The following is a 14,766-nucleotide window of genomic DNA, read 5'->3' as shown; positions in this document are numbered from 1 at the left end:
GCCTGGTAGCTGCGCGGGAGTTAGCAATGCATCCACTTGATCTCAAAGGATCGTGCATACTACGCGTAACCTCTGCTTCTCATGCACAAATTCTTCGCCGTTGGCTTCAGCGCCACCTACTGCATCTGCCATCTCAACATCACCCTCGCCTCGAGCCATGCCCCTTGTTGATTGGAGGATCCTGTCGAACACTCGAGCTGATCGTATTTACTGATCACTTGTCTACATGTACGAGGTCAGGTTCATCAATAAATTCTACGCTTCATAAGTCCGCGGCTATTTCCGCTGCAGGTCCCGATAGCTAGTGAAGAAGTTCGGCCTTCCAACCACACAGTATATGACGCATGCGAGTATAGTAGCATGGCAACTGAAAAGCGCATACGGAGCGCAACAATCAACCGCGATACAAACGAGACCAAGATCAATCTTGCGCTCAACCTCGACGGCGGCGCATTACAGCCATCCACCTCGAGCGCATCAGAGTCCAATGGAGATGAGAAACAGCATGCTTCACAATCCTCTAAATCCCAACAAATAAGCGTAGATACCGGAATTGGCTTTCTTGATCATATGCTGCACGCTCTCGCAAAGCATGGCGGGTGGTCACTTCATCTACGGACCCGAGGAGACCTCCACATTGACGACCACCATACCGCAGAGGACACATTCATCGCCCTTGGTCAGGCCTTCAAGCAGGCCCTGCAGACCACGTCCGGTCTGGCGAGGTTTGGGTACGCTTACTGCCCGCTAGACGAGGCCTTGTCAAGAGCCGTGGTAGACCTGAGTAACCGGCCGTTCTCTGTTATCAACCTGGGCACAAAGAGGGAAAAGATTGGAGACTTAAGCTGTGAGATGCTCCCGCACTGCTTGCAGTCCTTCGCTCAAGGAGCGGGCATCACACTGCATGTGGATTGTTTACGTGGCGACAATGATCACCATAGAGCGGAGAGTGCGTTCAAAGCCATGGCGGTAGCACTGCGGATGGCGTGCAGTCCGGTTGTAGGCAGAGAAGGCGAGGTACCAAGCACGAAAGGCGTGCTCTTCTGATGAGGACGCCCCAACGACGTTCGTAGTCTACTCGTGCTGTAGTTCTAGCGTACAATGACACTGCAGAGCTGCCGTTGTGGCCGCGTGCTTTTCAACACCAAACCTGAATTTCAACTCGCCGTTCGGTGCAGAGATGTAAACCACTAGTGGCCCATTCGTTTGTCAACATATCCATTGAGCGCCAGTCACCAGGCTGTAAGCACTAGGACCGAACACCACCTCGAACGGTACCAACGCTGTACGCCCCAAGGTAGCCTTGTCAATCATACTCCACGTAACCATATGAACCCGTCCGCGTCCGAGAACTACTCATCATCGCTCTCCGCAGGAGTTCCAGTCATCGAGCTATTACCATTGGCTCTAGTGCCATTGAGCTTCAGCTTGAAGCCAGACTTCTGCGCCGGTTGCGGAGTGCCAACGCTCGACATAGGGCGGGTTGACGCGCCATCTGCGCTCGCATCATCGAAATCCTGCAGATCCGGGTGATCTGCCGTAAGCTCACGAAGCTTGTTCACGCACGCATCCTGCACAATCGACGGTTAGCGGCGAGTGATGTGCCAAGCGAGGGTGCTTGCTTACCTCGATCATGTTAGCATCGTTATACAGCACGCTCCCATCTTCGTTATACTGCCTGCAATTTTTGCACAGCAACCCGATGTCGGCCCGGAACTGCCTTAAGCTCTGGTATTGCTTTGTGTTGATCTTCTTCTCAATCTGCTTCATCGCTATAGGCTCCTTAATCAGCTGGTAATAGTCTGGATAGCTGGCTCTAGGCGGCAGGTCCAGGAAAGGGTCGATAATGCCACGAGGCGGTATATCTGGATCGTTGGACTGCTCTTCAAGGTCCTGCAGTGCATCGTGCACACTGTCCATAATATTCTGGATAGTGTCACGCTCTTCTTTCGTAAGCGTCTCCGCCACCTTGGACTGACGGCCGCGAGGACGCTTGGTCTCCTGTGGAGCCTCCAAGGCAGCATCTTCAGCCTTGCGCTTCTCCGCTGGCTTCGGCTTGCGGCCTCGCTTCTTCGGCGCCGGCGACTCTGAGCTTTCACGAGACGCAGGCGGTGAGTCCGCAAGACCGAAATCGCCGCGTATGCGAGCCTCCTTGTTCGCCGCTCGCTTGGCGATGCGGGCCTGCTTTCTCTTAACAGCATTCTCTATCGTATCATCCTCAGCATCTACAGCGTCGAGCCACTGCTCCTCAGTCAAGCCGTCATCATATTTGACTGTCTTCCTCTCGCGTGCACCACGACCGACATTGTACTCTATCTCTTCCACAACAGGATTCTCCTCGCTCATGTAGATGTCGGGCAATTCGTTCTCGCCAAGCAGGCGAGGCAGCCTGTTGCCAGGTCCGTAAGGCTGATCCCGTAGACGATCGCGGTCAAGCTGCTGGAACACCTCGAGCTCGTAGTCGTGCCGCATCATTAGCAAATTGAGGTCCTCATCGTCCATCTCCTCTTGCTCTAAGCTCTCGGCAGCCTCGGCAGACTCCAACATGACACGTAGCATCTCATCACGCTCCTCATTCGTGGACTTGTTGTCGAATTTACCGGCCTGGATGACCTTGCCATCCATGTCGAGCTTAAACTGCGCACGTTCGAGAATCTTCTCCTCAACCGATCCGGTGGTGATGAGACGCAATATGCGCACTTCGTTCTTCTGGCCAATGCGATGAGCACGGTCTTGCGCCTGTAAATCCTGGTGAGGATTCCAATCGGAGTCGAAGATGATAACAGTGTCAGCGGTCTGCAGATTGAGGCCCAAGCCACCAGCACGCGTGGAGAGCAAAAAGCAGAAGATGTCGGAGTTTGGTGCGTTGAACACCTTTAGCAGGTCCGAACGGTCGTCCGCCTTCGTGGAACCGTCCAATCGCAGATATTTCATGTTTCTTAGTCGCATGTAGTCTTCCATGATATTCATGATCTGGGTCATCTGAAAGAACATGAGTACTCTGTGGCCCGTCTTCTCGAACTTGGGTAAGATCCGGTCGAGAAGCTCAAACTTGCCTGCCGTCCGCCAAATTAAGTCGTTCGTGAGCTTCGCAGGATTCATTTGCTCCTCGACCTCCTCGAAAACGAAAGGATGGTTGCAAAGCTTACGCAGCTGCATCAACATATTCGACAAGCCACGCATACCAGTCTTCCGCCCCTTGTCGTCGTTCACCATGATCTTGTTGTGCGTGACGAGCTGCTTGTACAGCTTCGCTTGAAGCGCTGACATGTTGCACTTGATTACGCGCTCTTGCTTGTCTGGCAGATCCTTCTCGACATCCTTCTTCAGACGGCGGAGTAGGAATGGTCTCAGCACCTTGTGCAGGCGTCGGATGACGAGCAGTTGCTCTTCTTCGTTGAGAGACATATTGTCTTGACCGCCAGTGTTTGCAAAGGGGGTATTGAACCACTCATCGAAAGACTTGACCGACTTGAAGATGTTTGGTAGGACGAAGTTGAGCAGAGCCCAGAGCTCAGGAAGGTTGTTCTGAAGCGGTGTGCCCGTGAGAATGAGGCGATAGCGCGTGTGGTAGTATTGTGTGATGGTACTCGACAGCTTGGACCCAGCATTCTTCATACGGTGACCCTCGTCAACAATCATGTGAAGCCATTTAACCTTGCTGAGAACGGGTCGATCCTTGATGATGAACTCGTAAGTGGTGAGCAAGACCTGGAAGTCGCCATAGCGAATCTGTTGCTGCTGGTTCTTGCGCTGATTCGGCGGACCTTTGTAGACTATGCGCTTTACCGATGGTGCCCACTTCTCGAACTCGCTATTCCAGTTCGTGAGCGTAGATAGCGGCACGATAACAAGATACGGCCCGAACTGCCGCTTCTTCTCGATAAGGTACGTGATGAGGGAGATAGTCTGAATGGTCTTGCCAAGACCCATCTCGTCAGCCAGGATACCATTAAGGTTGTTGTTGTACAGCGAAATCATCCATTGCAGGCCCTTCAGCTGGTACTCCTTCAGTGTGCCGCCGATGAGATTGGTTGACTGCGCGTGCACTTCTTCCTTGATCTTGTGCGCGACTTCGTAGTAGTCGACCTTAGCCTTCGATTCATCTTCGCTGTCCGCCACCTCCTCTGCCTCGCTTTCTTCTGCGGCAACGGCATCCCCACCGTAACGGTTCGTCATCGAGCGCTGCTGCGCCTTGACTGATGACGCAAGCTGGTTCAAGAAGCCATCGGTCTGCTTGAGCAGATGAGAAATACGGCTATCCTTCGCTTGGCCAAGAAGCTTGAGATAGGTCTCTTCGTCATTGGCCTTCAATGCTTGTAGACGCTGCTTGGCGGTCCGCTCGATGCGTTTCTGCTCCTCCTTCTCAATGTTGGAATGAGTCTGGAGCATGAGCCTGCCAAGCTTCTGGTTGCGGGCACGATGTTGTTGGGCCGCGGTACGTAGCTCATCGGCGTGCCGCATGATGGAGTTGACGAAGTCGTTGTGCTTCTTCTTCTCCTTGTTCTCGGCCGCGTCGCGTTGCTGCTTCTCAAGTTTCTCCGTAACACGCGCTTCACGTAAAGACTGCTTCTTCACTCTCCGGTACATGGACCGATTAGCGGTCATGGACAGGTTGTCGGACATCATCATCTCCTTGCCGACTTTCAGCCTCATCTCCCGCTGCTTCGGTAGGAGGCATAACAATTTGTACTCGATTAGAGCGCGCCGTTTGAGGTTGCTGTTGTCTTCGGGCGCATCTGACTTGCTGCTATCCCAGCCGCCGATGGTCGCACTCATCTTGCCAAGCTCGTTCTTCCGCGCCACCACTCTGTTGTATACCAGAGCCTCGCGTTCATCGCGGACACGGTCTGGGTCAACACCAAGAGGCATGATGCTAGGGACCATGTAGCGCGAAGCGCGATGGGTGTGATCGCCGTAACTAATGCGCTTTAAGAGAAGCGAATGCGGGTCAGTGAAAGTCTCGAAGCGGTGACGCGGCTTGCCATTGTCGGACACCTCCCTGCCCTTTCCTGCAATGTCCAATACCTTACCAGCAGTAGCTACGACTTCGGCTGGAGTCGGCGGCTTCTGCTCTTGTTTCGTTGGGAAGATACGGTCCTGAATGGCTTGCGGTATCGGTAAATTCTTCTGGAGATGACCGAACGCCTGCATCTGAGCACGCAGCGTCATGATCTGGTCTTTGGAGAAGGCTTGCTCCATGGCACCATCCATCTGCGCAGGAGCCATTGCAGTCTGTGCTTGTACCGGTGCCATGGTCGCTTGCAGTACGCCATTGATTTGTGTTGTTTGCGCCTGGTCTTCCGATGATGGTGCGGAGGACATGGCCGTTCCGTTCGTCTGTGCCTCGCTTACGACTCCATTCTGTGCCATCAATGCGGCCTGCTGTTGCTGCTTCAGGGCCTGCATCTGCTGCTGCCGGTACTGTTGTTGCTTCTTAAGCATCTCGCTTCGTTGCTGGATGCCTTGCAGTATACCCCTTGCCTTGATAAGCTCAGGATCTGTCTCTGAGACGCCGCGTGCTTTCATCTGTTGATAATCCTTGTACAGCTTCTGGACCTGCTCCTTATTCATGCCTGCTGGAAGTATGCCACTCCCATGCGCTGCGGCGTTTGCGAGCCCGTTCTGTTGGGCCTGTGGCATGGCCTGCGCCGGCTGCACTGCAGCCATTTTGGATCCTATGCGCAGCTCCTGTTGCTAACCGTGCCTGTTGCTAGACGCGCCTCTGCACGTGACAAGGTCAGCGCAGGACAGCCGGACTCGCTCAGCCCAGCAAAGATGAGAAGTGACCGCGCTCCAATACGGTATGCGAGATTTGCAGACCGGGGCAGCCAAGACCGGCCTGTGTCGGCCTTGAAGAGGACGTGTTTAATTAATGTTGTAGTAGAAGGTGTGGCGTATAAAGATAGTAGGGGATTGTTACTCTGCTGCAGGCAAGATACCTTCAGCGCGCCGAGTCGCGTCCGGTATGATGGCGTTCGATGCTAGAGCTGTGTTGCGGGGGGTTTCGGTCGGACTGTGATGGTGCCGCGATGGTGACTTGGGCTCGTACGCAGCCTTGCCCGCAGAAGTCAGCTTGCGGGAAAGCGGGAAGGCGCGTGATCTCGGTACCGAGATGCAGCATCAACCGCACCCCACATGGAATACCTGGGCTGGCCCGGTTGACTAGATACCATTGCCTCTACCATGCAAGGGAAGATATGTGCTGATCGTACGGCTGTGCTTAAGTGACCTTGGATGTACGCCAACAGAAGTTGCTTCGTGAGGACATTGGCAGTACATATGATATATGATTGACTGCGTTCGTGGGAACTAGCGAACCAAGTGAAGCCGCCATCCCAACGCATTACGGCATGCTAGCGCAAAGCATCAAACGAGCTGTATGCAGCCCGATAAAGCCGAGTCGAGTATCGTATCGTACGGCACAAGATGGCCCCTAGATACTTGCTCTTCCTCGCTTCAGGACTCATCAATCGCCACTTGAGCAGCCTCGACACCCACAACTCACACACTGAATCTCCTGGTCCTCTTTGAGCTGCGCACGTGGTACGCGACAAATGCAAGTGCTGTTGAAGTTCGTCTCCTTGGTCTGGATACAGCGTAGGCAGCATAGCTAGACAGCATGTTAGCACGTACACCTCACCATCTCATGCCGAAGACAGCTGGACGAACCTTCTCATATCCCTGTTTCTTCCATTTGGCGATCAAATTGGCGTCCGCGTAGCCATTCTTCAGCAGCCAGTCGTACAGCTGCTTGGAGATGGCTTCCTTCTCGTAATAGAGGTCATAGATGTATCTTGAGCCTAGATCATGAGAATTATCAGTGTCTGGTATTCAGCGCCCACGCGTAGCCGCTTGAGGTCAAGGCGAACGACAGCTCTCACCTTAGCGGCCTCGTGCGGGCAGTCCACGCCTCCAATCTTCGATGTCTCTACAGCGTCCGGATCATCATCGTGGGCAGTACATACGCTGATGCGTTATCTGGAAAATCGGCCACTGCATCTCGTGCTTTTTCTTGCCCTCGTGACTTGCATTTTCCGCATCCTTCATCTTGTTGGAGAACTCAAGCAAGGTGTCTTCGATGTCGTCGAAGCCGTCCGGCGGAGGCTTGCGATTCTTGCCGGTACCTCGAATGGCTGGCATGTTGCTCGCTCTGACGGACCGTACTGCGCTTGATGCAATGTCAGAAGACAATAGTCAGAGAGAAACTGGAAGGATTGCGCACAGTGAAGCTACACATGGTGACTAAGCGACGCTTAACCTTAATTCTGCTCGGAGCTGTTCCCTTGCGAACGCGCCCTTCAAATGTCCACATTGTTCTTACGAACCAACAATATCAGCTCACACCACTTCCACTCTGATACCAGTGATCATAGTACGCAATGGCTGAAGTAGATCACAGGCGCCAATCGGGCGGGCACAGGCACAGTGGCAACTTCAACCACAAACGGAAGAGAGGACGAGGTGAGGCCTGCCCCTTCACGGCGATGCAGTGAAATGAAGCTAACAGAGTGCACCCTCAGAGGACGATGACTTCGAGCACGGCCACCCTCGACATCGCCAGCGGCATCAAGAGCCTCCACCAGGAACACGAATTCGCCGCAGTCTGCTAGAAATTGCAGAAGACCCCCTACGTCTGCCCCACGAAGTTGCGCAGCATGTCGCGAAGCTGACTGCCGACAATTACGAAGATGAGTATGTGCGCGACACGTTCTCCACCGTCGCTTTGAAGCTGGTCGTGGAGCAACCCTTCAAGATTCCTTACGTGGCGGGTGTGGTACTCTATGCAAACGAGCATAACGCAGATATCGCAAAGGATGTGGTTGCGAAGGCTGGTGTCCATCTGCAGGAGCAAATTGATGCTGGCAATTGGCGGGACTTGAAGCTCATGCTAAGGTTCTTCGCGTGCTTGAGCCAGCTGTATGAGACAGATGGCATCCTACCAATTTTGGACGAGCTTTTCAACCGCGCGGTTGATCTACAGACAGCGTCACCAGAGGACACTGTTGGGCCCGAGCTGGTTAAGATCATCTTATTTACTATTCCGTATCTACTGGCATTTGGTGGCGACTCTTCGCTACGAGATGCGGTAAGCGAGCTGCTGGCCAAGACGGACATTGTCGCATCTGCCCCGAACCCACTCGAGCCGCTGGTGGACCCGTACCCAGAGGTTGGCAGCGACGAGGAGAAGCCAATGGCTTGTGCCAGCACTATCTCCCTGCTTCAGCGTCAGCTCACCGACGAAGCGGCTAATGGCTGGCCGCTGAAGTGCATTCCTCGTGTGTACGATCCATCGCTGAGAACTACAGCTGCGAGCGGCGAGAGCGCCGCAGTCAACGGTAATGGTAGCACGGAACCTGCGAAGCATATGTTTCCGAGCATCAACATACCGACACCCATCAATCCAGGCCCTAACCCACTTTTCCCGGAAATATACTTCTCCCTTTACGCCGACCAAGAGATCCAGTCTGTGCCACCGACCACCAGTATCGAGGCCTGCTTAATACGCGATGTGATTCTGGACACCATCAACATTCTTGACTTCAACCGCAATGCAACCGCACGCTTCTTGAACGAGATCGACTGCTTCTGGGCACCTGATACCTTCGTCAAACGCGCCACAGCCTTCGACAAGCTGCGAGACGCGTCCCCAGACAAGCCGACATGGAAGCCGGAAGATGTCACCATTGATGCCATCTTCTCCCAGATCTTTCAACTTCCCATGCCTGAGCACAGGCTTGTGTACTACCACTCCCTAATCACAGAGTCATGCAAGATATCACCTGGTGCCATCGCACCAAGTCTTGGAAGGGCGATACGTTTCCTTTTTCGCAATGTTGACTTCATGGACATGGAACTTGCATACCGCTTCATGGACTGGTTTGCACACCATCTCAGCAACTTCGAGTTTAGGTGGAAATGGGCTGAATGGTAGGCCTGGCTTCTTCGGTACCGCTAACATCAGGACACGCTAACGTCGCGTAGGATTCCAGAGCTAGGGTTGTCAGATCTGCATCCAAAGAAAGCCTTCATCATCGGCATACTAGAAAAGGAGATCCAGCTTTCCTTTGCCAAACGCGTCCGTGATACACTCCCCACAGAGTACCACGCACTTGTCCCGCAAAGCAAGGAGAACGAGGTACCGAACTACAAGTACAACTCTGATGTTACGCCGTACGCCGAGGCGGGACGCGAAGTGCTTCATCTGTTGAAGAAGAAAGCGCCGGAAACCGACATTCAAGCTGCGCTGAATGCTGTCCACGAGCAAGCTCGCGGCCATGGCGTCACTGACCCTTTGGTGCCAAGCACCGACATATACATGACCGCCATCCTGTCCATCGGCTCCAAGTCGCTCTCGCACGTGCTCTCTACTATCGACCGCTGCAAGGAACGATTACTAGCGGTTGGGTCTCAGTCTGAGATGGCTCGTCGCCAGATCATCAGCTCGGTCGTGGAGTTCTGGGCCGAGCATCCTGGCACCGCGGTCAATATTGTGGACAAACTGCTCAACTACACCATTGTAACCCCCATGTCTGTTATCCAGTGGGCGTTGCAAGACCACATCGACCGCGGCAGAGCATTGGCAAACAGCCAGATCTACGAGCTTATCTCTATCACGATGTTCAAGGTCACCAACCGCGTCCGTCAAGTCGTCCGTGAGCGCAATAATATGGCGTTACCGTTCGAGCAAAGGCAGCAGATTGACGAGGCGCTTCCGCGGGAGAGACAAGGGATGAGGGATCTATTTGCGGCGATCGAGGATGCGGTCGCTGGGATTGCTGCAGGAGCGCAAGACGAAATGATTGAGAGGTATGATAATGGCAGCAGCGAGGAGAACGCGATCAAGACGTGGGGTCAAAGGTGGGCTAGGGTGTGGAGGAGGAAAGCTGCCGTTGAGGAGGCCGTAGTTGGTGAAAGTGCGATCGGAGCATTGGAAGCAGCACCTACACCGGAAGAGTCTGCGCCCATGGTAGAGCCCGAGATCGATGACATGGACCAGGTCGCTTGAAGGAGGAGTGGCTACGCCTGTCTTCAAACTGAAAGACAGGTAAGCTATTGCTCAGCAGAGCGTCGGAGAACATCGCCGGAACGCCGCGCTGCATCCATCGGAGAAGGTACCCAAGCGAGGAGTACATACGTAACCCGCCTGTCAAAACAGACAAATGTGACACCGACAGCGGCATGAAACTGTGGTGTCTCATGTTTCAAACTGCCTGACGCCTTCTCATTGGCAGAAGTTTGGCAACGCCGCACAGCGACGTCAAGGTGTGGGCGGCCTGACAGCTCGGACAAGCAGGTGACGACGCTCGCCAACTACCAGATGCGGTAACCCTGGCCCGCGTTTACATATTTCTCAGTAATTGGTCTAACACAAGGATGGCTCATAGTATGAAGCTGAAAATGTCGTAGCTGCGCATCGATGCATCTGCACTTTCGCAAAAATTTTAGAGGTGTCAATTATAGAGGATGCATCTCCGGATGAGTAATGAAAACGGTCTCGCAGGAGAAAGTGCGTGAGTGTTCCGCGAAGAGATAGTGCGAACCTTGCGCCTTAGTTTGATGTTCTGCAGATTCTGAGTTCTGGAGAGACAATGGCATGTTTCTACCGAGACAAGACCCTCCACTGTAAGGTAAGCCGTGCACGCCGCGTAGCGCTGAATATGATGAGCGATTGACAGGGCGGGCTTTCCCTTTACGGTAACCCTGCGGATGGTACTGTAGATCCGACCGATGCAGCCTCGGTGCACTCACCTCAGCTTCCGTCGACTACTGGCTGCTGGGTACGTACACCTAAGTACTGCGGCGATCTTCACTTCGCTTGCCCGTATGTAGCGACGTCGACCTTATCTGATCTCAGTCTAGACCGACACATGAGCGCTCTTTGAGGCCGAGAGAGGTGTTGAAAAGCGAGTTGACGGTCATTCTGGGGCTGGATTGCCACGGCGACCTGGTGGCGAAACCTCCATCACCCTCCGGCGCAACAACTCGCATACAGAAGCAAGCAGAAATGCTGAATCGCAAACGGCGTGGCAAGTAGTAATGGCGCTTCTTCGCCCTTGGCATCCTCGCGGCAACTTAAGCCTGCTAAAATGGTATCACGAAGCGGCTCCACGCCACTTATTGTGACTGTCACTGTAACGCTGTTGCGCCAGGGTGGCGGAATCCATACCCAAGCTAAGAAGAGGTCGACGTTGCTTGTCGGAGGCGTCTGAAATAGGGCGAGTGAAGGGCAGTGGTCTTCGTCTCCTTCTGCTTGCCTTGGACGAACCAGCTTTACGTGTGCCAGCATTTGGCAATACCTGCATCAAACTTGTATGACTGTTCAGTAAAGGACGTAATAAGCCGATTCCTGGCTACCGTAGATAATGCCTCGGCCTGTCAGAGACTCTTCAGCAGCATACTGATTCAGTATGCACGCCGGCAGCACAGGTGACAGCTACGCGTGCGGGCTCAATGTGGAGAATGTGTCGTGGAGGGGAGGCATTGAATGTCACGAAAGGTCCAATTCGAGCCAGATGCCGCCCCTGGGCTCAGGAACAGCGGTATCTTCCGGTGATCTGCAGGGCTCTTCCCGGGCTTGCAGGTATGCATGCTCGCGGAGAGGGGGCCCAGATCCTACACCCATGCCGCAACGCGCAGCTTGACCTTCAGAAACTGTCAGACATCAGCGTAATAGGAAGGAGACAAGGCCGTGCTGGGGTAGAGGAACAGTGCAGTGCCATTAAGACTCGCCAACCAGCATTACTGCATTCCGGCGCTCAGCGGCAGCCATCAAACTCTGACCATTACCTCGGTATCGTAGGGTGTCGCGGCACAGCCCGCAGAGTCTGAATCCTGCCCACATTCTTCTATTATCGCGGGCAGCAAATGGCAGGCGCAGAAATGGTTTACGCATAGGGCTCTAGTACCAAGGTACATAATCAGTGGAGGAGGCCGCGCGTGAGCGTTGAGGTAGCGCGCACGAATGGATCGTCATTCCCCATTTAATCGCCCACGTAACAGTCAGGCCGAGGCGGCGTACTTACTCGTAAGCTGCTGTTTCCCTTGGCCAGTCCTCCTTGCGCACGCTAACGCTCGTCCGATCGTCCCCTCAGCGGCGTTGCGCTAGGAGAAAGCAGCGATGAAAGGTCGATTCCCATAGGCTTCTGATTTGCATTGTCCGGATTCGTCCGTACAGCCCACTCCGCGCACTCATCTACACTGCGTTGCGGAGAGGGAAATTGAGCCGACCCTTCGATTTCAATTACGATCGTGCTGAATGTTCTGCCGTTTGCCAAGTCGACCAAGTGCGGTCTGTGCGACTTTGAGCGAAGCGTAGCAGAGCCATCGAGCGGTTACTGTGCCCAAGCTGCCTTATAAACACGGTCCGCAAACGACCAGAGAGCGAGAGGCGGATTAGACTTGCGGGATCCTTGCAGGTTGGCCTGTGTCAAAGCAGTGCTGCGAGGGATACACGACCATCTCCCCAAACCTTGCACTTGCGCACAGAAGACTTCACGACTCATTGTCGGAATTGACGACACGGATCATCACTGCCCCGTCACGAATCTCAACACCAACTGAACTCTGCGCTCGGGTCGAGCCTTCCGGATAGACAGTTAGCAAATCCTTGGGGTAAGCGCAAGACTGCCGATTCGCGATTATCTTATTGTTGCTATTGACCCTCTTGTTTACCGGGAGCGTTATCCATCTCCCTGCCGTTTATGCAATCCTGCCATGCTGACGACTCGACGCTTGCATTAGGTAGACCCTGGGGCATTGTTAGAACGCGTCTCAACATACCCAGCAGCTCCGTGGAGTGAACGCAATCACATAAACCGCATTAGTTTGATGAAGCCAGGACCTGCACGCCCCGAGGAGTACTAGCACAGTCCCGGCTCCGCGCTCCACAGCGAGGTGGGAGCGCGATCGCTGCCGGCAAGCGCTGCTCACAGCCCAGGTTCGGGACCGCGCCGCTGACCTTCTGTGTGGTGGAGTAAGCCACAGCTACTAATTCGATACCCACTCGGCCGTTGTTACTACTTCAGTCATCTTGATTGCCCAGATCACTGCAGGTACGTTTCCGAACTCTGTCCACTTTATGCTTAACACCTTGCAACATACCCCTCAGCGCACCGTGGCTTCACCCACACACATATTCCAACGCGCGGATTCATCACAACTGACTTCGACGAGAATTTGGCCTTGTCAACCTTCAACATCCGTCTTCACAGCGGCAACTTCGTACATTGCATTAACTCCAACTGCTTCCAGGAACGCCGGTAAATTGCCACGGCGTCGTGCCGGCACGCAACGCTGTTCCGACACGCTTGATGTTGCGACCCTAACCATCGTGCTGATCAGGCAACATCAATGAGCTGCGACGGACGCCATCCAACGCAGAAGCCGGACTAAAAATTCAGAGTGCCGTGTCTAGCCAGACTGCTGCCGCATTCACGCGCTGCTGGGTAGTAGGAATCGGCATCTCCATCGCATTTCCATTTCCGGTCTTGATCCCACTTGGCTTCGAAAGACTGCGCAGCCTCATCGAGCAGACCATCAGACGCGCCCGGAGCCATTAAGGAACCGTTTCGCACTGTTTTATGACTGAGCGCGTCCATCGGCGACGAACGTTGTCATCATGAGCGGCAGTGGAGCGGGACCATTAGTCCCAACCTTTCATGGCTTCGTACATAACAGCATGGATGGTCTGATGCTCTTCGAGGCTTGTCTGAGCGGCAAGCTGCATCATGTACCCCGGCGACCACACGACAGAGAAAGGGCGCAGCTTATCAAGAGCGGTAGCATCTTCATCTATGAAGAGAACGCATCTGGGATCAAGCGCTGGACTGATGGCGTGGCCTGGAGCCCAAGTCGTATACTCGGCAACTTTCTCATCTATCGGGAGCTTGAAAAACCCTTCCCGCCCGGAGAGAAGAAGCGCGCGATGAAGCGCAAGCGTATGACGATACCTGGCGAGCCGTATCCACGACGAGCTTCAGATGAGACGGAGGGTGGAGATCTGACCAGTCCGCTAACGCCTCCTTCGCCAGTTCCTGCCGGCGATGCTAAAGCAGAGGCATCCGGCACCGACCAGGATAAGGAACTGGAGCGCTCATTGATCGGGTCTCTGGTCGATAGCTACGGTTTCAGGCCTGATGGACTCGTCAAGAAGACGATGAGTATATCTATTAACGGTATCTCTCATCACATGGTTTCATACTACAAGGTCGACGATGTGAAGAACAATGTTCTCCCGCGGCCCATGTCAGACCCACGCTTGCAGAACATCTGCGTTCGCCCAGAGCTATACCTCAAGCAAAACTTCCGTGCACCGGTGGAGGAATCCGAGCAGTACGCCATCGACGGCAACATCCATCCTCACCCGCAGATGATGTATTCCTCGCTGGCTGGTGGCTATCCTGTCAGACCTGGACAGTACGTTGGACAGCCGTACGGCCTATATGGCCTTCAGACGACTGGTGCAAACATGTACAACGCGTTGACGGGTACATCTTGGCCAACGCAGCAGTCGCCGGCCGGTGGCGTACCTTACGGCGGCCAAACGGGTTACATGAGCCAACCCTACACACCATCTTACTACAGGACTACGTCTCAGTCGGCAAGCGCTCCTTCAGTGAAAGCTGAACACGACCATAATCCTTCACCAGCATCAGCATTCGCGTCCCAATACAGTTCGAATTATAATGGGATGTCACGATCCGGCACGCAAAGCACACCTACATTGATGCATTCAGCGTACCATACGCCGGTCCAAGATTCATC

The 14,766-nt window shown here is 54.1% G+C and overlaps 7 protein-coding genes across 7 annotated transcripts; 3 read left to right on the top strand and 4 right to left on the bottom strand.

Annotated features, from left to right (window-relative positions):
- Positions 1-50: 50 nt before the first annotated feature.
- On the top strand, positions 51-1,200 carry BAUCODRAFT_450987 (uncharacterized protein). Its single transcript, XM_007677606.1, has one exon. The coding sequence runs from the start codon at positions 361-363 to the stop codon at positions 1,045-1,047; it is 687 nt and encodes a 228-aa protein (XP_007675796.1). The 5' UTR covers positions 51-360; the 3' UTR covers positions 1,048-1,200.
- A 152-nt stretch (positions 1,201-1,352) lies between these two features.
- BAUCODRAFT_68199 (uncharacterized protein) lies at positions 1,353-5,643 on the bottom strand (the record flags this gene model as incomplete). The annotated part of the gene is made up of 2 exons (XM_007677219.1): positions 1,353-1,571; positions 1,627-5,643. 2 exons carry the CDS (start codon positions 5,641-5,643, stop codon positions 1,353-1,355), a joined length of 4,236 nt encoding a protein of 1,411 aa, XP_007675409.1.
- A 563-nt stretch (positions 5,644-6,206) lies between these two features.
- On the bottom strand, positions 6,207-7,192 carry BAUCODRAFT_33107 (uncharacterized protein). Its single transcript, XM_007677059.1, has 3 exons — positions 6,969-7,192; positions 6,673-6,803; positions 6,207-6,613 (listed from the first exon to the last, which is right to left on the bottom strand). The coding sequence occupies exons 1-3, from the start codon at positions 7,141-7,143 to the stop codon at positions 6,470-6,472; spliced, it is 450 nt and encodes a 149-aa protein (XP_007675249.1). The 5' UTR covers positions 7,144-7,192; the 3' UTR covers positions 6,207-6,469.
- Positions 7,193-7,382: 190 nt separating this feature from the next.
- On the top strand, positions 7,383-10,009 carry BAUCODRAFT_68442 (uncharacterized protein; the record flags this gene model as incomplete). The annotated part of the gene is made up of 3 exons (XM_007677243.1): positions 7,383-7,464; positions 7,524-8,931; positions 8,986-10,009. 3 exons carry the CDS (start codon positions 7,383-7,385, stop codon positions 10,007-10,009), a joined length of 2,514 nt encoding a protein of 837 aa, XP_007675433.1.
- A 596-nt stretch (positions 10,010-10,605) lies between these two features.
- Positions 10,606-11,387, bottom strand: BAUCODRAFT_33105 (uncharacterized protein). Its single transcript, XM_007677058.1, has 2 exons — positions 10,864-11,387; positions 10,606-10,781 (listed from the first exon to the last, which is right to left on the bottom strand). Exon 1 carries the CDS (start codon positions 11,288-11,290, stop codon positions 10,967-10,969), a length of 324 nt encoding a protein of 107 aa, XP_007675248.1. The 5' UTR covers positions 11,291-11,387; the 3' UTR covers positions 10,606-10,781; positions 10,864-10,966.
- An 843-nt stretch (positions 11,388-12,230) lies between these two features.
- Positions 12,231-12,636, bottom strand: BAUCODRAFT_450384 (uncharacterized protein). The gene has a single exon (XM_007677605.1). It carries the CDS (start codon positions 12,504-12,506, stop codon positions 12,336-12,338), a length of 171 nt encoding a protein of 56 aa, XP_007675795.1. The 5' UTR covers positions 12,507-12,636; the 3' UTR covers positions 12,231-12,335.
- A 985-nt stretch (positions 12,637-13,621) lies between these two features.
- On the top strand, positions 13,622-14,326 carry BAUCODRAFT_50943 (uncharacterized protein; the record flags this gene model as incomplete). The annotated part of the gene is made up of 2 exons (XM_007677164.1): positions 13,622-13,994; positions 14,058-14,326. Coding segments are annotated over 2 exons (642 nt in total), but the record flags the coding sequence as incomplete, so codon positions are not given.
- Positions 14,327-14,766: the final 440 nt, after the last annotated feature.

The sequence above is a fragment of the Baudoinia panamericana genome (genome assembly GCF_000338955.1).
Source record: "Baudoinia panamericana UAMH 10762 unplaced genomic scaffold BAUCOscaffold_5, whole genome shotgun sequence".
Taxonomy (NCBI): Eukaryota; Fungi; Ascomycota; class Dothideomycetes; order Mycosphaerellales; family Teratosphaeriaceae; genus Baudoinia; species Baudoinia panamericana.
Note: the sequence above shows the minus strand (reverse complement) of the source record. Positions and strands in the feature narration are given on the sequence as shown.